This window comes from Cottoperca gobio, chromosome 22 (genome assembly GCF_900634415.1).
Source record: "Cottoperca gobio chromosome 22, fCotGob3.1, whole genome shotgun sequence".
Taxonomy (NCBI): Eukaryota; Metazoa; Chordata; class Actinopteri; order Perciformes; family Bovichtidae; genus Cottoperca; species Cottoperca gobio.
Window position 1 is genome coordinate 20,231,798 of NC_041376.1, and position 26,051 is coordinate 20,257,848.

The 26,051-nt window shown below is 41.2% G+C and overlaps 2 protein-coding genes across 2 annotated transcripts in view; both read left to right on the plus strand.

Annotated features, from left to right (window-relative positions):
* Positions 1-1,860: 1,860 nt before the first annotated feature.
* gpr135 (G protein-coupled receptor 135) lies at positions 1,861-7,571 on the plus strand. Its single transcript, XM_029461330.1, has 3 exons — positions 1,861-2,292; positions 3,244-3,508; positions 4,553-7,571. Exons 2-3 carry the CDS (start codon positions 3,393-3,395, stop codon positions 5,892-5,894), a joined length of 1,458 nt encoding a protein of 485 aa, XP_029317190.1. The 5' UTR covers positions 1,861-2,292; positions 3,244-3,392; the 3' UTR covers positions 5,895-7,571.
* Positions 7,572-16,922: 9,351 nt separating this feature from the next.
* The window catches only part of daam1a (dishevelled associated activator of morphogenesis 1a), an 11,248-nt gene continuing 2,119 nt past the window's right edge, over positions 16,923-26,051 (plus strand). The window contains exons 1-15 of the mRNA XM_029461233.1: positions 16,923-17,108; positions 17,197-17,286; positions 18,093-18,164; positions 18,593-18,687; positions 18,818-19,037; positions 19,572-19,685; positions 20,168-20,278; positions 22,315-22,418; positions 22,578-22,644; positions 22,914-23,031; positions 23,140-23,278; positions 23,622-23,680; positions 23,838-24,025; positions 24,185-24,430; positions 25,696-25,803. Of these exons, the coding sequence (XP_029317093.1) occupies positions 16,923-17,108; positions 17,197-17,286; positions 18,093-18,164; positions 18,593-18,687; positions 18,818-19,037; positions 19,572-19,685; positions 20,168-20,278; positions 22,315-22,418; positions 22,578-22,644; positions 22,914-23,031; positions 23,140-23,278; positions 23,622-23,680; positions 23,838-24,025; positions 24,185-24,430; positions 25,696-25,803 (1,917 nt within the window). The remainder of the gene's footprint in view (positions 17,109-17,196; positions 17,287-18,092; positions 18,165-18,592; positions 18,688-18,817; positions 19,038-19,571; positions 19,686-20,167; positions 20,279-22,314; positions 22,419-22,577; positions 22,645-22,913; positions 23,032-23,139; positions 23,279-23,621; positions 23,681-23,837; positions 24,026-24,184; positions 24,431-25,695; positions 25,804-26,051) is intronic.

The following is a 26,051-nucleotide window of genomic DNA, read 5'->3' on the forward strand; positions in this document are numbered from 1 at the left end:
GTTATGCTGCTATAGGCTTAGACTGCCGGGGGACACCTCCCTGCTCTCTTCCTTCTCTTCCTCTCTCCTCCCCTCCCTCTCTCTTCTTCTCCCTCTCTATCTGTATGCATTTATGTAAATGTATGTTACTAACTCACCATCCGGGGTATCATCCCCGGAGTGTCTGTCTCTCATGTGGCAGGTTGCCACTGATAAAGTTTACGTCAGGATCATGAATCGTGACAGCGCCTGCTGACCTGGTCCTGCTGGACACCGGGAAGCCTTATTGACTTTTTCCTGGATTCATCCATACTTTCTATTTCTTTTTTTTCCAACACAACATAATTTCTGTCAAATGTTGTATTTGTACTATGTTGTTTATCCTGTACACACGACATCTATTGCACGTCTGTCCGTCCTGGGAGAGGGATCCCTCCTCAGTTGCTCTCCCTGAGGTTTCTTCCATTTTTTCCCCTTTAATTTTGGGGTTTCTTTTTAGGAAGTTTTTCCTTGTGCGATGCGAGGGTCTAAGGACAGAGGATGTCGTAACCTGTACAGTCTGTAAAGCACACTGAGACAAATGTATAATTTGTGATATTGGGCTATACAAATAAATTTGATTTGATTTGATTTGATTTGATTTGATGAATTTTGATTGTTAATTAGAGCACCATTGTTATTTTCCTTGAGTTTTGCTGATACAGATACCAGCTCAGAGCGGGACTGTGCGACTTGGCTTCAGCCAGAAGAGCCGCTGACTGAGATTACTCTGAGCAGAATGCATGGGAATAAATGACAATATCTTAGATTTGTGTATATTTCTCAGTTTCTCAGTTTCTCCCTGATGGTCTCACGCTACTGCACTATGCTGCACCGCCTCTCCGGGCACCCATCGAGGCCATTAGCAGACGTGACTGCGCTGTGGTATGGACTCTGATGTCCGGCCAGGCAGTTTTCTATATATATTTTATTTTTCATTCCAAAAATACATTGAATAATACTTTGTATTAATATTTATTCTCTATTATTGGTATTGTGCATATTTCTGCGCTTGTACTTTTCTCTTTGTGCCTGGGACCCCCTAGTGGCAAGGAGGACCGAGGCATGTGCTTGTTATGGTCAAGACTTCCATAACAAGGATGCCATGGTCATCAAGCTGGATAAAAATACAAATCTACACAACACTGCTGAAAACACACAATGGATGAGGATGGCTAAGCTATTTTAATTCAGAATGCTGCTGAGCATCAGGAATGTCCACTTCAACAGATTCAGAGCAGCACTGTAGGCCTACATGATGGACTCTCCTGTCGCCTACAAGAATCACCAAAGGAGGCTATATCCAGTGTGTTGTGGTTTATATATCCGCTTTCAACAGTATATTTTGCAAACACCTTATAATGTCATTTTACACTGGCATAGAAGAAAATTCTATCACCAGTTACCATGGCAACTGCAATAAAACGTCGCATGAAGCTGTGAGTACGTCCATATAGAAGGCGTGGTTTCAGAGAGGAGCAAGAGCAACGGACTGTAGGTGAGAGGAGAGAGTGAGGGGGAGACAGAGAGGGGAGAGAGACAGACAGAGAGAGGGGGAGAGACAGAGAGAGGGGGAGAGAGAGAGTGACAGAGGAGAGAGAGAGAGAGAGAGAGAGAGGAGAGAGAGAGAGAGAGAGAGAGAGGGAGAGACAGAGAGAGAGGAGAGACGAGAGAGAGAGAGAGAGAGAGAGAGAGAGAGGGGGAGAGACAGAGAGAGAGAGGAGAAGAAGAACAGAGAGAGAGAGGGAGAGACAGAGAGGGGGGAGAGACAGAGTGACAGAGAGAGAGTGAGAGAGGGGGGAGAGACAGAGTGACAGAGAGAGGGAGAGACAGAGAGAGAGAGAGAGAGAGAGAGAGAGAGAGAGAGAGACAGAGAGGGAGAGACAGAGAGAGAGACAGAGACAGAGAGACAGAGAGAGAGAGAGAGAGAGAGAGAGAGAGAGATAGATCGTTCCGAATCGCGTTGGTGATTTGTGAAGCTGGTCTGGTCTGGATTGGAGCTGTTATCAATGGACAAATGGAGAAGTAGAAGCCGACATGAACAGGGTTGTAAGGGAGGTGGACTGACTTTCTTCTCCTCTCCAACACATGTAGCGACAGTATTACCGACATGGAGCTGTGAACACACCGGGCTGCTGCTCTCAGTCGGATCCAGAGCGAAGCTTGAGCTCCATCGAACAAACCGACACATGAGGAAAACAAGCGACCGGACTGATGGAGAGGCTTGTTTGAGCTTTCTGTGGACATATTGGAACAAAATGACCAAAATACGAGGTAACACGAGAAGAGAGGGAATAAATAATCCCCCCCCCCCCCTTTTTTTCTTTTACTGCCAAATAACGAGCCATTTATGCACATTTAGTAATCATGTTATACGACGAAAATGTTAATACGACTCTTTTTTTAACGGAATGTAAACAAATAACTCCCGGGTAAGTTATTAAACCGCTTTTGCGAAGAATCAAAGTGAGTGTTTGTGATAACATTGTATTTGTACATTTCACACTAAAGTAGGCTAAATACTGTGTCATTTTCAAATCACTGCTCTACCATACAACCTCTATCAAATGTACTTTAATGTATCATAATATGGCAACATATGACCATTATTATGTATTTAAAATATATTATATATTTAAAATGTAAAATATATTCATATTTATATATATATTAACAAACAAATCGAATAAGTGAAGCACACACATTTGGCCAAATATTCTAACAAAATGTAGCCTAAATGGAAATACAAATAGGCCTATATTTCCACCAAGAGAATTAAAACTAAATTAGCACAAGAGACTAAAAAGAGCATCTGAAAACTTTGATGAACAAACAATGAAATCCTATCAGAGTTTTCCATTCTAGATCTCTTCTGAAGTTGCTAAATCTGTACACGTGCACGTTTATGATGTGGGTCTAGGTCTGGGGACTTTTATGGTTTACAAAATGTATTAGCTGTTATAACAATGAAGCATAACTGACATTACATGTAATTACAGAGCAACTGTCTGTTTTCAACAGTGGTGTAAAAACATTGCAATCCATAGGAAAAAAAGGTGTTATTCTATATATTTTGGTATTTGTTTTACTGACATTATTAATGAACAAAGATCCCAGATGTTGCACTATGACGGTTATTTCAAAGCCTAATACATCAGTGTTAGCCTATGAACACGGATTTGACTTCCCCTTGTCTTTTCCTTTCTTCTGTTGATGATTTTGGAGATAATGATAATAGAAAACTACAAATGGATGAGGAGAAGTTATCAGCGGCTACGTTGGAATCCGTGAAACCAACAGTTACAGGCTGCAATCTGAATGGATGTGTGTGAGATGAGGGATGACTTCTGTTGTGCTGTTTTTGTGCTTCAACTATGGACTGGTCTGTTAGCACAGCCCTGTGGGGCAGCAGTGGCAGCAACTCCACAGCTGACACCCCTGGTCCTAGTTTCTCCACCCAGCTGGCCACTGCCTCACCTGTCGTGCCAAGGTAATTCACTCTGTCATCCACTTTCACATCTTTCCTTTCGACTTTGAAATGAAAGTTGCACAGTGCAAATGTGCATGTGAGTGACTCCAGAAGGAACAGCTACAATGGGGAACCTCCACCGTCCATACATCCTTACCTGGAGCTACAGTCACCTATAGCTGACACAAACATATTTCTTTCATATCTCAAATGAAGATGAGACTGATGGCCCCGCAGTGTCAGTGAGGTGGTAACACGCTCCTAAAAAATACAATAAATATCTAGAATGTCTGGCTGCTGAATCCATCAGGGTTCATAGTGACACCATGTGCCAAGGCGTCAGTGTGAAAATCTAAAGTAATACCACATTCATTGCATAATTCTTAGCGAGAGTGGGGAGATTACATTTGTTATTTACGCTATTAGCCCACCCTTTCCCAGCCCCACTGTTTATATTCCTACATTCCCACATTTACATATTGTATATTGAGCAATGTGATTAACTGCACCTAACAGACAGCTTCTGTGTTGACTAGAACTAAAACTATGACTATCACCGTAACAAAAGAACTCAAAGAGTAAGTTAACACCGACTGCAAAGCAGTGCTTTACCACTGCTTCTGGTTGAAAGCTTGGCCTGTATCACAGCATATCTATGAAAAATAATACCTGGTATCAAACCTTGATACTTTTTTGGTATTGCTTTTTTGGAATATCGTGAAACTGTCAACTACTAAAACTCGCATCAAATGTCTGGTCAGATTCATAATCTTAATGACTTCTTACTTGATCAGATCAGATCATTTAAATCACAAGTCTGACTCATTTTAGACTTTATTGTATTGAGCTAAATGACAAGAATGTTTTTTGTTGAAAAACATATGTATATTCTACAACGTAAAGCATTGGAGACATTATTGCTTTGTGTATGTGCTGCATCACAACTAGCATCTAACACCCGGCCCTAATGAAAACGTTATATTTGTAAGTAGCTGTGAGAACATATGTTATCCAGACTGCTGATTGTGCGATGATTTCTGCCTCTTTCTTTTTTTGGTTCTTTAGGGTTGTTTCCATAGTGACCAGCCTAGTGACTGCCACCACAGAGACCACAGTGGGAAACACAGGAGACATATCGACGTTCAGAGGCAGCGAGCTCAGTCAGATCCAACAGGCGTCGACCCCGTCGGTGCTAAGCGCCGCTGAGAGTAACTCTGTCCTGCAGGGCATTACAGTGGCAACTCAGGCCCTGGTACTGCTCTGCATCTTCCTCCTCTCCAGCCTCGGTAACTCGGCAGTTGTCATCGTCATCATCAAACACAGACAGCTTCGAACGGTGACCAATGCTTTCATCATGTCGCTGTCGTTGTCAGACTTCCTCACAGCTGTTTTGTGTCTGCCGTTCTCCTTCGTCATGCTCTTCAGTAAGGACGGTATCTGGATGTTTGGGGATGGTTTCTGTGTAGCCAATGGCTTTTTCAACACCTGCTTTGGTATCATCTCCACCCTGACTATGACTTTGATCTCCTTTGACAGGTACTACGCCATAGTCAGACAGCCACAGGCTAAAATAGGGCGCCAGAAAGCCACTCAGCTGTTGATAGCTGTGTGGCTAGCTGCAGTCGTTTTCTCTCTGCCCTGGTATTTGTTAGTGCCAACACCTCCAGAAATCCATAAGAGAGGTTTCTACCACTGTATGTATGTGTTCCACTCTGGGACCTCCCGCATGGGGACTGCTTATAGCATCTGCCTTATCGTCATATGTTATTTACTGCCCTTTTCCCTCATGTGTTTTTGTCATTATAACATCTGTAAGACAGTTCGTCTCTCTGAAATCCGAGTCAGGCCAGTGACCACATACGCATACTTACTGCGATTCTACAGTGAAATGCGAACAGCCACCACAGTTCTGATTATGATTGTTTTCATTATTTTTTGTTGGGGGCCATATTGTTTAATGGGGTTGGTTACAGCATTAGGAGACTACACATTCAACCCTGCAATGGACACAGTGGCAATCTGGCTAGCCTGGGCCAACGGAGCTATCAACCCTCTGATCTACGCCCTGAGGAACCCCAATATATCCATGTTAATGGGGAGGAGCAGAGAGGATGGCTATCGGACCAGAAATATTGCTTCGTACCTCTCCAGCCAAACCCAGAACCGCGAGGTTCGGCTTAACGAAGCAGAGAGGATAAGGGACCGCTACGTGACTCGTGTAGGGGTGAATAATAACAGCCGACTTTCAAGTTCAAGTCCTGGAAAAGGAGGAGGCGGAGGAGAAGTGGCAATGTGGGCCTGTAAAAACCCTGCTGTGTTCTTCTGCAGGGACGCCCAGCCAGACGCAGCAACACTTTCCAACTCTGTCAGTGCTCCAAAGATGAAGACGGCGGACACCAGCCTGTGACATTCTGCAAGAATGATTGTTTTCATCTTATCTGTATTTGTTGCTGTTGATCCAGAGATGGCGGTCACCAGTTTGTAACATTTTTGGAAATACCTGGTATTATGTATGTCTATTATCTACAGAAAAAAAACACTCAGAAATGTTTAGGATGCAAACCACCAGGAATCAAAAGGATCATTTGAGCTGTTCATATATTTCTATTAACTACTGTTTACACTGTGGCAAGACAAAAGTCATGACAATGAAAACTCAATTCAAGCTGCTGTTTCACAGTACTGTTGTACAATCCCCTCAGTGATAAAGCTTGGGAGGGGATGCAAAGCATTTGTGTGGAAAACCATGACAAGTTTGTGATTGTGTTGCAAAGGTCTTAATGTCATTTCATATGTAATTGCAGCATGTGTATATGGAAAGCTGGCTCTAGCATTTCCTTAATCCTAAACCTTCCATGCTTAAAACATATATGTACTGTACCTGTCATTTTCAGACTGTCCTCTCCAGAACACGTCATTGTTTAAATGCTTCAAACAACCTTCAGTACAACTTTCCAAAGAAGCAAAGGCCTGGTCACACCAGAAAATGGTACAATGAATTTCATTCACACTTTCTGGAGAAAAAGGTGATACTGTAAGCCTGGTGACTATTTGCAGGGCTGGCTGTCAGACTACTGTAGCTGGCGAGCTAACCACTAACAGCACTCAGATATCTCAGATCTCCAAAGCTCGTGTCACCCAGCCAGCTTGTTCCCATCCAGAGACGTTTGAACCATCGACTGCTGTCTCATAAACAAACCATGCCTCTCGTAAAGCAGTCTATACTCTGGCAGAGCAGTGTTATAATAAAGTGGATGGTGCGACACAGCTAGTAGGCTATGATTGCTTCATTTGTTTCGGACTGTGGCCTCTCAGTTCCCACAAAGTCATCACTGACGAGACGGTTTGCAATCAGTCATCGGTGGAATTACTAGTGATTTTTGGATACCTCACCCTCGGCCCTGCTGGTGTGACCAGGCCACTATGGAGGTGGTTCTAGGTTTTCCCCAACATTAACCAAATAGTTTCTGTAGCCTAAAGTTAACCAAACTTTAGCTTTAGAGGTTGTAGACCAGAAACTGTGCATATGAACAGACTTATGGGTTGTCTTGGACCGGCTGTTCTCATTCTCTGTTTGTACCTACGAAAAGTAATGCACTATAATTTGTTTAACCCACATAAACCTGAGCCAAAGCTGCCTCTAATATCCTATTTTCACTCAAAATGAGTTCTGTTCGAATTCCATGCTGTTGCCAGTGTTGATTCGACTTCTCTAAGAACCTGTTTGCTTTTCCACCGACTAGAGCTTGAGAGGCTCCACGTCATGACATCACCGTGTACGTTGATGCTTTTCCCAACAACGCCAGCACAAATTTCCCTCACAATAACAATGATGGTGGACTGCTTTAGAGCTGTGCTGTCGTTGCTCTTTATCTCACGAAGCAAGATTGAATAGCAAGCATGACCATGAGCATCTCCAACAACTTTCTACTCTTTTTTGAGTTTTTTCAGCTTGTTACTAATATCTGGCCGTAGCCATCTCACGCTGGATTAGACAGCTACTCTCCTTAGATGGACCCCTGCTTCACTTTAGCTGCATCCATCTTTGTTTGTGTATGCTGTTGAATAAAACTTGTGGTTTGTAGTTGCTGTTGTTGCTCATGCTATTCCCGCCCCAGCCTCTGATGCAAGTCTCTGACGTACAGTATGCAGCTCTTGTTGCTGGCTGTGGTAAAGAGTTGGTTCCCAGGTTGAAACAAATGTCGGGCCTCTGTAGTGGAGACACGAAAAACTGATTGGCAATCGGGCTCCAGCTCCGAACTGGCCATGAAACTGCCTCAGTGGAAAAGCACTATAAGAAAGTCAGGTGATGTAGTCTGCTTAGGGAGGACGTCGAGTGGATGAATGGTACCAAAGGTGACTGCTGTTCATGTCCCGTGTGAAGCCAAAAGTCAACTTTAACTTATTTTATCTCACGTTTGTTGCCTTTCTCACGTACTAAACTAACATACTTATTTTAACCCAAACCACAATCTTTTCTGACATAGAGCTCCAGTTGTAAAAGCTACTGATTTGGTCAGTAGTCAGAATGTTTTACACAATTCAGTACACTCAGTTTATTTTTGAATATTCAGTTTTAAAGCTGAGTTTGTTCACATACTGAACACCTCTACTGTGAATGAACATCAGCACAATATCTGAAAGGTGGAGAGAGCTTTAGATTGTGCCTCTTGGTGTGCTTGTGCTTGTGCTTGGATGATTTTTCTTGCTGGCTAACATCTCTTATTCCGCCGTGTGCAAAGCTAAAATCTGAATGGCACACTTTACAAAAAGCACGAGTTTGCCCGACTCTGCTTTTATTAAATAAGGGAAGGTCTCCTCCCATTTGGTACTTGCATAAAGTTTGCATAAAATCAAGACCTGTGCAATAACACTTATAACTGATCTGCAGTTTTAAATTGTAACTGAGAAAGGCATCAGGTTTTAAAGTGAGACAGCAGCTTGTTTAGCAGGGTAGCTGCTGTCCTGTGTCATGAAAGCAGTTGTATCACTTCACATCCTATACTGAACCCTAAAGGTCATAGCTTTGAAGATTGTGACCCTGCAGGGCTATTTAAAGACACACACCTCCAGGACAGGAGATCTGAGAGAGGGCAGCAGCCTCTTTTATCAGAGATGAGCACAAGATCTGGGCCAATGTGGCCGTTAAATCCTCTCATATTGTTGAGTTGAGATGATTTGAACATTTTGACCCTGGAAAATGACCTGAAGATTCAAACTCAAGATGAAGAATATTCTGATACCGGTCTACTCTGAAGGAATTGGTCTTCAAACACTTCTAGAAGAAAAACTCCCTGCATATTCAGATCCTTTACTTAAGTAAAAGTAAAAGTAGAAATACTGCAATGTCAAAAATACTCCATTACAAGTAAAACTGTTTTGAATATACTTACCAAAGTAGTTTCAATAACTGTCAAATCTAAAAATACTCCAATGCATAAAATGTCCCCTGTTAGTGTTGTGCTACTGAATTTAAATGATTAGATTATTCGTTTTAATGTTTTAAGTGGAATCTTGCTGCAGGTGGATCTAATTATAACTATTTGTATATACAGTTTGAAAACTATGCACAAATAAAAAATAATATAGAAACAAGTATATATAACATATAGGTATATATTGATATATAAATACAACAGAATGAAATGTGTAAACAGTGATACAGGGTAATGGTGCAGATTGTAAAGGATGCTGGAATAAATATGGAAGGGTTAAAGGTTCAATGTGTAATTCCAAGCCACCTGCTACAAAGTAACAAAGTACAAGAAACAGCCTCCTGGCAATAAACAATAAACAAACTATGAAACAGACACGGAACATGGCTGTAATATTTACAAGAGAGTCAGACAGCTGTAATCCTTCTCTCTCTGTACTGAGGCAGACTGCAGCTACACTGACTCACTATCACCTCTAGAGGAACAAGTGGTATTACAGACACTTCAGTACATAGGCCCATCTCTTAGACATAACACATAGACGTCTTTAACGTCAACACTGTTACCTGATATTTTAGTGTTTTAAGTTTAAATTCTGGCATATTTTACCTTAATGACAAATTAACAAACAAGCAAATAATGACATATTCTCAGTCAGCTTTGTTGAAACCTACTTGAATATATGTGTAAAACCAACTATGAAAGACATTGGTTGTAGGCCTATAGTAAATTAAAACATATACATTTCACATGGCATGGCCAGTAGTCATGTTATCTCAGATAAAAGTCACATGTTGTGCTGCTGCTGTTTCAAAGTATGGCACCTTTTTCAATTGAAGCACTGATGCATCTATGAGAGTCTAATACAGGCGTCACTGTTCCTGCATTATAGTTGCTGCATGCAACACAAGAGCATATATTTTCTTATCATATGACCTTGTTGTGCAGTGGCCCAAACACTTTAGTATTGTGGGCTGTAATGTAAAGTGTGTCCATCAGGGTGCAGTGTACTAGCTTATTAGTCTTGTTCAACATGAACAGTAGCGGACCTGTTTTATTACTAGTAATGCTTATTCTAATACCAAAAGTGTGAATGTTGTGCTCATTATACAGCAGCAGCTGCGGTTGATGCATGTTTGATCAGAATTTATATTTTCTCTTCTCAGAATTCAGTTCTCATTCCAGCCAAACAAAGTGTTGATGTCATCAGCCAGGTATGTTGGAATGCCACCTGGCTTCATTGCACACACACATATAAAGGCGCACACACACACACACACACACACACACACACACACACACACACACACACACACACACACACACACACACACACACACACACACACACACACACACACACACACACACTATACACTATACACTATACACTATACCCTCAACTTTTCTGACAAACATTCACCCCACAACAAACTTTCTGAGGTAATGACTTCAGTGTCTACCAAGGTAGCTGTAGAGCCTTGGTTAAAGAGTGGATATTTGAGTAGCGCTTACAGAATACAATTATTCCTGTCCGTCTCAGTTAAGTACTATCATGCCCAAATATTATGTCATAAAGAATTATTAATAAATAAAGAATTATGATGGAAATGATGTATAGTAGACTGTTATATTAATATGTATATTATACATTTTCAATGTTGCAGCTGGTCAAGGAGGACCCATGTCTAACTACTTTATACTTTTGGATAGTTTAATCTATAACAATGATAAATGTCGCATCCAATTGAAAAACATAAAGGAGAAAGTAGAGTGACTTACTAAAATCAAGCTACCAAAGCAGTGCAGTTTGATTGAATCTTTCATCAGACCCTGTCTTAGTAAAGCCCCACATATTTCAAAGTCTACATTGATATTGCAGTTTTGGCGAAGTGTGTAGAAATAGGAATAATAGTACCAATGTCTAATGTTATTCATTTTTATAGATAAAGGAAAGCTAATAGACGTGTATATTATTTGAATAAACTATACGAACATGGAGTCATGGCTCTCCTGTCTTGTCATGATCCTGGTTTTCCTGCTTCCTGTTTAATTTTTGAAATGTTCACTCCCCTTGTGTCATGTCTAAATGTATTTCCTGTCTTTGTGTTTACCCTCCTTCTGTGATTGTTTGCCCTTCCCTGATTTGATCCTCATGTGTCCAATCATCCTGCCCTTGTGTCTTTACCTGCCTCCTCCAGCTGTGTCCCGTTCTGGTGATTAGTGTCTGTTTATATATACCCGTCTTTCTCTTTTGTTCCTGGTCAGTTTGTCGACTATGTTAACTGGTATGGTTGTCTGGCTAGCTGCGTATCCTGGTGTTCCATCATGCTCCCTCGTGCCAGTCTTTTGCCTGATGAAATCAAGGATTTCGTAAACATCACCGATGTTCAGTCTGCTTTCCAGTCAGCTAGCCTAGCAAATGAAGCTTTTGTGGAGCACTGAACCACTTCAGCCAATTGTTTCGAAAATGGGTTCATTATTCGAAGCTTCAGATACAGTGATCTCTACTGGCGAAGTTCAAGGCTGCAGTGGATTTAAAGTATCTTTGCCTAGAAAATTCTTTGACGCACACATCTAAGACTGAATATCATGTTCTATTTAAAAATCAAGATTGATGATTGTGTGTACGTGTTATTGAGAAGAGAGTGCTGGGAAAAAAATTGGGCTTTTTACGCCTTAAATGATAGTGGAGTTTAAGATTGGATAGAGAGAAGGGGAATGACATGTAGCAAATGGCCAAAGGTCGAACTCGAACTCCGGGCTGCTGCGGCAAGCCTTTGAATGTGGGTTGCCTGCTCTACGAGCTGTGCCACTAAGGCTGGGCATTAATACGTGGGATGTACATTGTTCTTTCAACAGATTTAGATTTGGTTTCTTTACTTTCTTTACTGATCCTGCCACCGAGTCGTGGCCGTACCCGGTTCCTGCCCCTGTTCCTGATCCTGCTGCCGAGCCACGCCTGACCCCAGCTGATCCTGCTGCCGAGCCGTGGCAAAATCCTGGTCCTGCCGTCGAGTCCTCTTCACCAGTGCTCCCCCAGATTCCCGCCAAGTGCCCTGTTCCTGTTTTCCCCATCGAGCTGCAGCGGAGTGGACATCCTCCTGCGCTCTCCCAACTTCGTTGATGGGGTAACCTCAGCCTTCGTCCTCCAGAGGGGCTCTTCTGTCGCCGGCCTCCGGAGATATTCAGCTCGTCTGGTCATCCTCCTGCCCTTACCCCAGAGCGGTCCCGCTCACCTAGTTGTCCAGCTACCTCCTTCTTGGTTCCCTGGCCATGTTTACCCCCTTACCTGGTTGGTTTGGTCTTGCGGCTCCTATGTTACCTGGTGTGGTTGTCTGGATATCTACGTATCCTGGTGTTCCCTCGTGCCATTGTTTCTATCCTGATTTGTTTGTTTTACTTTTTACATTTTTTTTTTTTTTTTTTTTTGTCAAGCTTTGTTAAAATAAAGATCTCTTTGTGTTGCACTCTTGTCTTGTTGTACCATAACCATAACACAAAGTGTGCTACACGGTTTGCTTTGGTAACATTTGGTTTCTTCTCTACACCATACAACAGTCCTCTCACAGCCCACATCTTGACTTATCACAGCAGGAAAAGCAACGATGTTACTAACAACACTAATGTTGGCTCTTTTCTAAGAACCCGAGTGACAGTAAGCAGAATGCAGATTAAGAGTTATTTACTATTATATTTATTAAGAGTTTGCTGTATGTTAACTGTTCCTTTTTTCATTTGGTTTGTTTTTTTTGTTTAACAGAACACTTTGTTACATGTCATATAAATAAAATGTATTCCAAATGAATAAAACATTGTAAAACCACATCCCTCAATGTATTTAATTAATGAAAAAGACATATGACATACTGTACCAGTCTGAGGATTAGGGCCAATTCAGGATCGCTATTGAATCAATTCTCTCCGCCCAAGGTTCACTTAATATGGCTAACATGCTTCTCATTAAACTCTTTCCGGTCTGCGTGCTGTAAATTGTTTGGTCTGATGTCCAGGAAATCGTTTCCAGTGACATCGTTCCCAGTGACAGGCAATAAGAGTAACTTTATTCAAATAGCAGATTTTCTAGTTTTGCCTATGTAGCACATAAAGGGGCATCACTATTTAATTGAGAACCAGTTAAAAGTTCCTCGTAGATACTTAAAGTATATTATACATGTAAATATAGATACATTTAAAGTTATGACAAGTATGGAAGTTGATTCTTGACCTTTGTCAAACAGTAATTGGACAAATTAAATATAACCAGTTAATTGTAATTGTCGTCATGTGATCTGAAGTATTTTTGGTAAGAAAGGTTTTAAGTAGTGTTAATGTAAATAAAGAGTTACATTTGGATATTTCAAAGCTGCCCTGACAAGATTCTTTTGAAAAGTTTCTGATTACGTTAATTTCCCCACTGACAGTCTACTGGCATGTGTTCTTCACTTACAGAGCACTATGAGAGCAGGCTGCTGAAGTAACGCTGCTACTGAGGGCAATAAAAGTGCTTCTGAAGGGCTGTGCAACAGTAAACATGATGTGCTTTATAATCTGCTGCTCTACATCTGAAACATCTTCTCACTAGACATGATGAGACACTGTACAGATACTCAGAGACTGTCACACCTCTCTCTCTCAAACACACACGCAGCAGAGGGTGAGGTCTGGGCGTGACTGCCTGCACGAGGAATGCAGTAGTGTGTGTTTTGAACTCTCCACATACACTCTCATTCAGGCTGATCTGTCAGTTTCTCAGTACATTCTGCCTGACAGACAGAGAGACACTTAATAACTCTCATCAACACATCAGAATGGGAAATGGAAAAAGAAGATTACAGAGACAAGAGCATGTGCTGAATGGATAGATGAAGGAAATGAAAAAGGATTTATTTTCTTGGAGTTTCTGCCAAAATCCCTTTCTGAGCTCTTGGTGACTTTTTTTTTTATATGGATTTTGTGTTTAAACAACACTTTCTATCTGAACAAACCTCTTATGGATTATGATTGCGGGCTCTGTTCGAACATTTTGAATTAAACTGAAGCTCACCTGAAACACTTTCAGTTTCAGATTTGTATCTCTGTTTATTTTTTGTTGCCACATTTTCAGTTTAAAAAGTGAAATCTGTGACTCTTGAGTCAAAGCTTCATTTCAGCATCAGTATTTGACCTTGTTTCATATTGTATTTCTTTGGATTATATAAAACATGTGACATATATTCTCCGGACAAATTCAGACTAGTGTTCAGTGATCAGCAGCTGCTGAACTGTTGTAATGGAGTTTGAGCTACAGAGACAGCAGAGTGAATGATCTCATCTGACACCTGACCACACTGCTGGAGCACGACATGGCATCTCACTGCATCGCATAGAAGTGGATCACTAAGGTAAGAAAGCCAGGATGAGTTATGTAGAGGATGATGACCCATTTGTGTAAACAGATTACAGTTCTGGGTAAGAAAAGTGAAGTTCACGAAAAATGGCGTCAACAACTACTACACTAATATTCTGCTAATTATGGTATAACATATTTCCAGTTACTGTTATTCGGCAGTATGTATGTATATATAACACCTGTAATGAAATTCAGAGGAGGAACCAAAATGTAGTTTTTATAATGATGATCATGTTCAGCTGTCATCGAGTTGCAAAGTGGGCAGAGCTACTTTGGGCACTCTTGTTTCAGAAGTAAAAGTCCTAAAACTCGCAAGGTGCATTTGGGCAAGAAAAAAACAATCACAGAATTTAGAATTCTGTAACCTGGAAGTGATCATAGTGTTGAGGAAACAGAAGACTTTTAGATTCTGAAGTTACGACTCTATACCTCAAAACTATAAGACTGGAACATTACTTGTGAGAGTCATTATGAGAAAGAAATCATCGATGGCCCCTTACACACTGTATTTTATTTTGATTTAACTCCACACACACACACCGTCCTGCTGCGCCAAATACTCACTTGAGCACCACATGTGTATTAATCAAATACATTATTTTGTTTGAGTGACATTTTCTGCTGTTTTGGGAAAGTGTCTCTTTTCTAAAAATGAACCTATACATTTGTGACTTGTTTTTAAGATTGGTTTCTTTAAGGAGGAACCAATGGGCTTGGAATGGAGAGAGACAGACCGAGTAGAGTCAGAAAGTAGAGAAACGAACTGACACATTGCTGGACATTAGGAAAAGTCTAGAAGCCAGCCTTATCAGACAGAAGAGAAAGGGACAGAAGAGTTGTGTTTTTCTGTGCTTAGCCTCATCAACAACACACGCTTTAGCAAACATTTACTGACTGAATTGTCCTTGAGAGTGAGTCCCTGCTGTCTGTCGCTGACACTGACCTTTGACTTCTGTATGGAGGCTAGAGAAAACACATTTCCCTCAGGGGTCGATAGAGTATTGATTAAACCCTGCGAACTGTGAGCATCAGGGTGAGTTATAACCCTGTTGTCAATCTATACACAACATAAGCACACACACACACACACACACACACACACACACACACACACACACACACACACACACACACACACACACACTGCTGATCATTATTAGAGTCCTGCAGCAATCATTGATGTGCTTATACTTGAACACATTTATGTAACTGAGGCCAGGACGCTGACAGTGCACACGATCAAATACCAACACAACATGTGAGACATCAGCTGTGAAAGTATCACAACTAAGAACCACAACAATGCAACACTAAACGTATCGTACACACTACAGCATGTTCCTTCACACCTGCAGAAGAGAAGCTTAGAAGCTTGTGTTTTATGACGATGTGACCACCTGAGTATGTCGCTGTTATTGCTACAGTATGCTACACTGAAACTATTGTTCATGGTCCAACATACCAAAGTGCTGGTCTATCATAAGTCAAAGCCTTAAATAAAGGATCACTGAGACACACCTCATGACGCAGCTGTGCGAACACCAACTCTTCCTGTTAATCACACCCAAATGAGTGTGTGCGTCGTCGTGTTAGTTTGTGTTTATGGATAGGAGACAAGTGTCAGAGACGTAGAGACGGTGAGATGAGATACATATTAGTTCTGGGTTCTGATGTTGGAGATTTGATTTATCGAACCTGCTTTTCCAAAAACATGCTGAAAAGTCCGAAGCCTCAGCTGCAGAGTTCATTTAGGCCTGAACAACTAAAGTTACACAAGTGTTAAACAACATACTACAGTTTAACATAATAACTTTAATGAAGGTGGGCTAAACATGTACAGAGTGTCCTGATGCCCAGAGGTCATTATGGGAGCATGAATGTGCTCATCAATGTTAATCAGATCATTAGTCTAAATGCAGCAGTAATCACTCGTTCCTTTTATTCTTAACCCAAAACAAATTGTTCAAAGTGTGTCTTAATACTCACTGGTCACATGTGCAGTAAAACAGGTTGTTCTTGCTGTAATCATTCTTCCTGCTCATACTGGTCATTAAGAGATCCCACCCCACATTGTTCACATCTCCTCCTGCAGGTTTAATGTAACTCAATGGACTCATGTCAAGTGGTGTGTAATTATTTGTAGAAGAGTGTTACTTCCTAATCCTATATACACCCATTGTATTCATATCTCAGCCAGAATACACATTATGAGTCTAAGTCATGAAGTGGTCATCTATCTGTTATATTTGAACATGTCCTGTGTAATACAGGACATGTTGGTCTGATGGGGGCACCTTACAAATCCTCCCTGTTCTGGCAGATTGTATAAGAAATGTGTCAAAGTATGTAGATCCAACTAATGTTAGAAAAATATAAAGCAAACCTGTTTTCCCAAAGATGTAATGTTATTTTATTAGACGTCTCTTTAGCTGTCACACCAGTGTCCATCACGTTATTGTAGCAGCTGTAACACATTTGGTGTTTGTTTGTCATATTTCTGACCGTAGGCAACATGCATCAGGATCAGTGGCAGGGAGTGACAACACATTGGATTGATACTTATTGTCTTCCTTCCAGTCAATAGTTGTGCTGAGGTCCCCGCTGTCACCATGGCGACCCGGGTGAAGCAGCCCCAGGGGCGTGGCCTGTCCTCTCTATTTTCTTGTTGCTTCAAAGGAAGTGACCAACCAGAGATCACCTACTGCCATGACAACGTCAACACTGCAGCTGTACTGGAGCCCACCCTGCCCATGCCCCCCCTTCCAGAGCTGGACTCTATATTCACTGAGCTGGTGGTGAGTCAATGCTCCAGGTGTCTTCAGACATCCATCATCGTTCAACAGCTTACTCTGTCACATCCACCCTTTCTTTCTTCTGTCCCAGGATGAACTGGACCTTACAGACGAGCACAGAACTGCCATGTTTGCTTTGCCAGCAGAGAAAAAATGGCAGATCTACTGTGGTAAGAAAATGGTAAGAAACTATAACCCACTATAACTTTAACTACCCGTTTATCAGTGTTGGTAGTTTATGTATCGTATGCTCTTGGGCAGCTGCTCTACATAGGTACGAGTTGATGTCAGTAAGAGTTCAGTCTGCTTCACATCAAACTACGTCACACAAAGAGCCGTCTGAACACATTTAAAGTGATAATACTTGTTGGAAATGGACACAATGAAAGGCATGGTGAGAAGCCCGATCTCAGAGCGGTGAGAGCAGAGATCAATGGTACAAATAGAAATAACAGCTCATACTCTCCGAAAAACATTCATGTGTTGGGATTCTTAACGCGAGTTTGTGTAAGGAATGTCTGATTGACGGTTTCAGAAAGTTTGGGCCACAGTTTATTGAAGAAGTTGATTCAACATTTAGTATTTAGTTCGAAGCATCTTCACATCTCCTATGGAACCGCCTCAGTTTAAGATGTAAGTGACCGCACCATGTAGGAAGCAACTTACACATTCTTTCATCATGCGTTTCATCATTCAATGACATCCATATGTTCAACAGTCTGTGATTACAATGCATGGCTGTATCTACATAAGATAACATACCTATAAGTAGTTTGAGTAATTCACCCATCCTGTTAATATTTCAAACCAACATCCTTACATTTAAAAAAACCCACGTGTAAGTAACTTTTTTGGAGAAGTTGCAGCTTCTCATTTTCTCTTTTTTTTTTAATAGAAGGTCTAATCTGCAGCATATGACATATGTTGTGTAGTATATGTAAACATATCCATGACCCTGTGCGTTGTGTCTGTATATGTGTGTTGCAGGAGGCAGAGGAGAACAATGGAGCGACCAGATGGCCCGAGTATTATATTGACCAGCTCAGGTCCATGGCTGCTGTGAGTAACACTCATTCACACTTTAGTAGCGACACAGATAGACGGATTTACATTTATTTCCAATTTTCTCCATAAGTTGTAAAACAATCAAAAAGCACACTGTGCAGATAGAGAACACACATTTGACACATAGAGGCTTAAGTTTGATTATTTTTTCATGAAATATATTGTTATACATATACATATATAAATATATATATACTGTCTATATACAATATATATATGTATATATACATATATATATATTGCTTTTGAACAATTATTAATTAATTTAAATGCAGTTGCCGTTTTTGCAGTTTCCTGTAACTTACTATCAGCTGATATCAGAGTGCACTGTTCCTGCACTATAAAACACCGACATTTAGTTCTAGGAGCCAAACAAATTGTGAAAAGTTGTGAGACATTTTTTTGTTTTACTCTCTTCTCAGAGGAGGACTCTGCTGGCACTGGAGAATGAGGAAGAGCAGGGAAGACATACAATTGTAGATGGTCTAAAGACCGCACTAAGGACACAGCCGATGAGGTACAACTCCAGTTCTAACACACGTTATTTTGAAAATGTAGAGATTTCCTTAAGCTTCATTTCATTTACAGCTGTACTGCAGTAATGTCAAGAATAATCTTAACATGCCATTCTGATTCATCTCCCGCAGGTTTGTGACACGGTTCATTGAGTTGGATGGCCTGTCTTGTATCCTGAATTTCCTCAAGTCAATGGACTATGAGACCACCAACTCCCAGATCCATACCTCACTGATAGGCTGCGTCAAAGCTCTGATGAACAACTCTCAGGGCAGAGCTCATGTCCTGGGTCACTGTGAAAGCATTAACATCATCGCACAAAGTCTCACCACTGAAAGCTTTAAAACCAAGGTACATACAGTGCATTCTCCCATAATGATGAAGCTAAAACAGGATTTTAGAAATGTATTAAAATGTATTCAAATAAGTACTCGGACCCTTTGCTATGACACTTCCATTTCTCTTGATCATCTTTGAGGTGTTTCTCCTTGATTTGAGTCCACCTCAACATGATTTAGAAGGACAGACACCTGTCTATATAAAGTCTCACAGCTGACAATGCACATCAGAGCAAAAGTGAGCCATGAGGTGGAAAGAAGTGCCTGCAGAGTGTGACACAGAACTGGGAGAGCACAGAAGCTTCCATAATTCTTAAATGGAAGTTTGGAACAACCAGGACTCCTCCTAGAGCTGGCCGCCGGCCAAACCCTAGGTCCAGAATATCAGGACTTCAGACTGGGCTGAAGGTTCACCTTCCAACAGGGAAATGACCCAAAGCACAGCCAGTGTTTCTCGCACAGTACTTCAAATAACCATCTTCCACTAAATAATCAGGACATTCTTTCTCTTTCTCATGTAATTGGCCGTTCTTCTCTCTCTCCCTAGGTTGCAGTGTTAGAGATCCTTGGTGCAGTATGTTTGGTGCCAGGAGGCCATAAGAAAGTATTAGAAGCCATGCTGCACTACCAGACATTTGCCTCAGAGAGAACACGTTTTCAGGTCTGCTTTTGCTTTGTTCGTGTGTTTCATTTAATCTTCTGCAAGGGAACATGGAGGTGTGGATGATTTCCTGACAGGATGACCCATTGTGTTTGGTGGTTGTCTCCGCTTAGCTCCACCTAGTGTTTTAAAAGAATAAGTCCTACGTACAACCTACTGAGGACTTTGCTATTCTTAAGTCCTTAGTGGAGCTAAATGTGTAGCATTTGTCTTGCATTTATCAAAATATTAGGGAATCATCCTCGAGGGACCCTTACAGTAATATTCAATAACTAGCTGACCACATATTTTCTCTGTTAGGATTACTGATATTTCTACTTGACATATCAAATGTGTATCAATTGTACATTACAATTGACAGTGCTTTGTCATTTTGAGGCCAATATGATGTCTTGCATCTATCAAAAGAAGACCAAACACTATTTATCCATACAACATGTTTTATAATGCTGTAACTTGAATATCTTCCGTTCTGTGTGCAGACCTTGCTGACAGACTTGGACAGATCCACAGGCCGCTACAGGGATGAAGTTAATCTGAAGACTGCCATTATGTCCTTCGTCAATGCTGTGCTCAGTCAGGGGGCTGGAGAGGTGAAGAACCATCTACGTGTCTCTCTTCTTCTTAAAGGTCATCGGTTTATGATGTCAAATGTCTTTTAGGAGTTGATTTGTGATGCAGCATGAGAGCATGTGACGAGTTTCTTTGGGGTAAATGTACATGTTGCTGCAGTACATGAACAAACCACACAGTACAAAGAATAGTGCAAAAAGTCATATAAAACTCAAGTACTAACATAAAAGTAAAAAGTATGCCATTTTAAGCATGTGCATGCATACAAGTGTGCAAGTCAGCAATGCATGTAAGAGAGAAGTTGAACGTCACGACTGGAGACCCTTAGGCTGACATCTCTCAGTGGATGTCTGAACATCACCTGAAGCTCAACCTCGACAAGACTGAGCTGTCCTTCCTTCCAGGGAAGTAATCTCCCATCCTTAATCTCTAGATTACCATTGAAAACTCTGTGCGGTCCCTGGCTGCACGAACCTGGGAGTGACGCTGGATGACCAGCTGTCCTTCGCTGCCTGTGACAACCCGCATCAGCAGTCTAAATGAAACACACTGGTCTCCTAATATTCCCTCTGACTCCTCACCAGGCCTGTTAGCTGGTCCATCTTATCAGTCAGAGATCTCACATTCCCCATGATAATAGAAGGGAGATACAGCTTGTATCTCCTCTTTTTTGTCCATCTTAACCCATGCTCTGTAGCCGCGGTACTTCATCTTGATTTCACCCTTATTCTGTAATCCCATGAAAAGACTGTAACCAACAATGTGTTGTGTCCGTCTCTCGATACTCCCTGCTCCCGACCCTGTCTGTGGCTCATTGCTTCCTACTGAAGACGTAGATCTTTAAAACGGCTCACAAACAACCCAATGTAACAGTTTGGCAACGGTTTGTGGATGTATTTCTTATAGTATTTGGCAATACATCATAATTCGGATGGGTTTGTCCATATACTTGGCACAAAGTCAAACACGTTTCCAGTGGGTGTTGGACTCCGCCATAGTTCTCCCTTGTCACAGATTCTGTTCTGGACAAGAACTCAATCAGTATCTCGGGGTCAGGTACACGAGTGACAATAAAATGCAGCATAAGATGGACAGGCACAATGAAGGCATTGTACTGGGTCGTACTGGCCAGTCCATCTGTGAACCGACGCTCACGTTGCTATGGCCATGAGCTTTGAGTGGCAAGCAAAAGAATGAGATTGCAGATATAAAGCGACCAAAATGAGCTTCCTTCGTAGGGAGGCGTGATGTGGAATAAAGACAATGGATGGATAGAGTTTGCTAATGATCTAAATTGCTTTTTTGCACAATATGAGACTGATAGACCATCCCAATACGAGCCCAAGGGGGACTTGAGAGAGGGTGGCACGCCAATACGAGTAGCATAGAAGGATAAATAGTAGGAAATCCATCGGCCCTGATGGAATAGATGGGAATACTCTACGGAAGTGTTGTGATCAGCTAAGCCCTATATTCACTAAACTCTTTCAAGCATCACTGGACTCAATTCCAAGGTCATGGAAAAGTGTATAATAATGCCACTACCTAAAAAGTCAAATCCTTCTGAATTAAATGATTCAGTAATTATGAAATGTTTTGACGTATTCTTTTATCCAACTTAAAGTTTGAAACCAATGATCAGATGGATGCTGTACAATTTGCATATAGAGAAGGGTGTGGAGGATCCAACAGTAACACTTCTGAACCAAGTTAACAAACACCTTGATCACATCGTAGTCTTAAGGAAAAGGTTCTCCTTACTGTATATCATTTACAGTTGCAGTCCAGTTGTTCTGTGTGTGATGCTTTTCTTCAGGTATATTGAACTACTGTTGGTAAGGAAAGTAGATCTAGAAAGAGTACTGTATGTTTAAGTGACATCATGTTTGTATGTTTGCCTTAGTGTTTGTCTAAAGCAACTACTGTCTGACTACATACTGGATACCAATGAGATGAAAATTATGATTATATTGTTTTCTTCCTTTCGTGTGTTCCCTTCCTGAATGACTCAACACGGCGACGTTGTGTGTGTGTGCATGTGTTTGTGTGTCTTCAGACCAGTCTGGAGTTCCGTATCCATTTACGCTACGAGTTCCTGATGTTGGGCATTCAGCCGGTCATTGACAAACTACACTCTAATGACAACGCCACCCTGAACAGGTACATCAGGTGCACCAAAAGGTGCTAGCATTTTAAAACATCAATACTGTGTCATGGAACTAAAAATATGTAAGAGGTCAGGGGAATATTTACGTACTTTGACAAACTTTGATTTCAATTTGCTTTCTAAGTTCAGTTGTTACGTCATGTTGTTCCCAGACATTTGGACTTCTTTGAGATGTTGAGGAATGAAGATGAGCTTCTGATGTCCAAACATTTTGATATTGTAAGTCATTTTAGACAAACCTCTTTTCTGTCCAAAGCTTTTCTTTGTATTACATCATTTACATAACACCATTAGTAACTTTAAGAGTCTTGGAAATCAAAATAACATATTATCACATTGACATATACACTACTGGTTTATCCCAGTGTCTTTTTATAATAAAACACACTTATACTAGCGCGTCTTCAGCATTACGTTTCTTTTTGATGTCAAATAAAATGTGAAAAATTCAAATCAGATGAGACGCTGATACATTTCTTTTGCCTCAGGTCCATATAGAAACTAAAAGTGCCAGCCAGATGTTTGAGCTGATCAAGAGAAGTCTGAGCCATACTGAAGCTTACCCTCACCTGCTGTCTGCACTGCAGCACTGTCTTATGATGCCATGTAAGACGGGCTGTCTGCCTACTTGTCTACAATTAACTTATTTACCTTTTTTGAATCGCCAAAAAATGATCAATGACAGCAGCAGCTTTGCTCTCTGTGTGCCTGCAGACAAGCAGAGCAGTACCACCCTTCAGTACTGGGTGTTGTTGGATCGGATAGTTCAGCAGCTGGTTCTGCAGACGGACAAAGGTGAAGACCCTGATGTTGCTCCACTGGAGGACTTCAACGTTAAAAATATTGTACGCATGTAAGTTTCCGGGATTCCTAATTTTGAGGCATTAGCATTAAGTCAGAGATATATTAGCTTTTAACTACGCAATCACATCATGTGATGACCGCCATACGTATACTGCGTCTGTTGAGAGCGTTGTACACGTCCTCAACTCAGAAATGAAGGCGAATACAAATATGGTTATTTTAAAAAATAACCAGAAACTTAAGTAAAGTCAAATGAAGTTAACATTTTACTGACCAAAAGATCTTTCTTTTGTAATTTTGATAAAATGTAACAACAGACGTAAGTATCATAAGTACAAGTTAGTAGCATAAAGTGTGCGTGTGTGTGTGTGTGTGTGTGTGTGTGTGTATAGGCTCATCAAGGAGAGCGAGGTCAAACAATGGAAAGAACAAGCTGATAAAATGAGAAAAGGTAAACACACATACACTCTTTGTATGCAGAGGGAATTAGAACTTTGCATCCTACATACGTACCACTACATCTGCCTTCAAGAATGTCCGTATACTTTGAATAGTTTACAGAATGAACAACCTCCCACACTGTAAGTTTTACTTTCCTTTCTCTCCAGAGCATCAGAACTTACATCAGCGTTTTGAAAAGAGAGAGCGAGAGTGTGAGATCAAGAATAAGGAAAAAGAAGACATGATGGCGTTGCTGAACAAGATGAAAGACAAACTGGAGCGAGAGAGCAACGAGCACAAGCAAGCTCGACTGCAAGTGGGAGACCTGTCTGCTCGGCTGCAGCAGCTCAGCTCTGTATGTTCACCAACACATCTGTCACAGTCACAATATACACTTTAAGTTTTTGTATTTTTATGTGATACTGCCATGAAATGTAAAATCTACTGTCAGTTACAAGATCCCAGCTTCACAATGATCATGTCTTCATCTGTTCATAATGAATTCTCTTGTTAGACTTCCAGTGTCCCAGGAGGACCTCCTGTGACGTCAGCTAGTTTAGTTGGTCCTGTGCCGTCCATGCCTTCTCCTCCACATCCTCCTCCTCCTCCACCTCCTCCTCCAGGAGGCCCTCCAGGTTTTGGCATGGCTCCATTTGCCCCACCTCCTCCACCAGGACTTCCACTAGGAACTGCCCAGAGGAAGAATATTCCTCGGCCATCTAACCCACTGAAGTCATTCAACTGGAGTAAACTGCCTGAGGTACACTAAGGCTATACCGCCAGCCCTATTGCTCCTCGTGTTACTGCTGAGAGAGACGGACTTACACATTGTAGGTTTTGGGCTGTTACAGAAATCATTCACTCATTCACTCATTCACTCATTCACTCAGTCACTACTCACTATATCGGGAGTTCTATGTAGAGGACTATATAATGAGCTCATTGGCTGGTTAATTGGCTCGTCATTAAGTGTCACAACAACGACACTAGCATCAGTACAGTGGTACATTTGTTAAATAGTGAAAAAAACAAACCCACATGTATAACTTTTATTTATGTAGTGCTGTGTTCAACGGAGCAACCGCAATCACTGCTGGTCCTGACACTTCCGTTACGTAGCCAAGATGGCGATCGTTGATGGAGTGACCAGCGTTCCACACTGAACTTTACGTTATGAGTGCATCATATTCATAGTGCACTGTATTTTGCAGTGTGAACGCACTTCAGCAAGTGTAAGTTCAGAAGTATGCTAATTGAGAAACAGCACTACTGTGGTGGGAACGACCACAGAGGAGGTTTTGAGTCATTTCAGTAACGTGCAAGATGCAGTCAAGGCACACAGGTGTGTAGTTGAGATCAAAATGAAGGTTGAGGGCGCCGGAAGTTGGATGGTAGGAAGCCATTGGCCCGTCCACTTTACTCCGCTGGCCTGAGTTGGTGTCACAGCTGGTGTGATCTCATTGCAAATGGTCTGTATTATCTCTGTGCCGTTAATTACGTAATTGCTATCGCAGCATTAAAACGTGCCGGATCAACATAATAAATATCGGCATGAATCTTTGTGATGAATGATATTATACTGAGAATATTTTCCCAAATAAATATGTTCTTTGTGGCCGTTTGTGCTAATATTAAACATCTTATTTTCACAACTCATAGATTCTGGGTCTCAATCACGCTGCTGTCTCTCGTTGTGTCCGTCTCTCTTTTTACCTTCAGCGCAACTCACGACGGTATATAATACTTGGTTAGTGACCATCGGTTGTTAGTCTTCAAGATGCATTGTGGGATACTTTGAGTCCACTATAAAGGGTATAATAACTCTCAGTATATATTCAGACAGCACTGCAACATGGCGGACTCACTACATAGTGGACTATGTAGTGAGCAGTGAGTGAGTTCAGACTCAGCCTGGGTCTTTTTATTGGATTTGTTGATAATAAGAAATGTAAAAATCTCTGTAACAAGTTTTTAATTGGACTCTGAATTAAGATTAAGTTGACTTTGCATTATTGTTTGTTTCAGAGCAAGCTGGAAGGGACCATATGGAAAGAGATGGATGATCTCAAGGTGTTTAAAGTTCTGGATCTGGAAGAGTTCCAGAAGACCTTCTCAGCTTACCAGAAACCACAAGTATTACAACGTGACACTACACATATCACATCCCTGCCATGACTTCAGAAACACATTTTATTTTGTGTTCATTAACTCTTGGTGTCACTGGCATATCATCTTTAATTATGTCACAGAAATGGACACTGCTCATGTTAAATCGAATATACTAGTGAAGTTGTGGTTAGATGCTTTGTGTTGATGGTCATGATTTAAATGCCATGTTCCCAATCTTATATTAAATATTGAGCTACATTTTGTGACCTCTT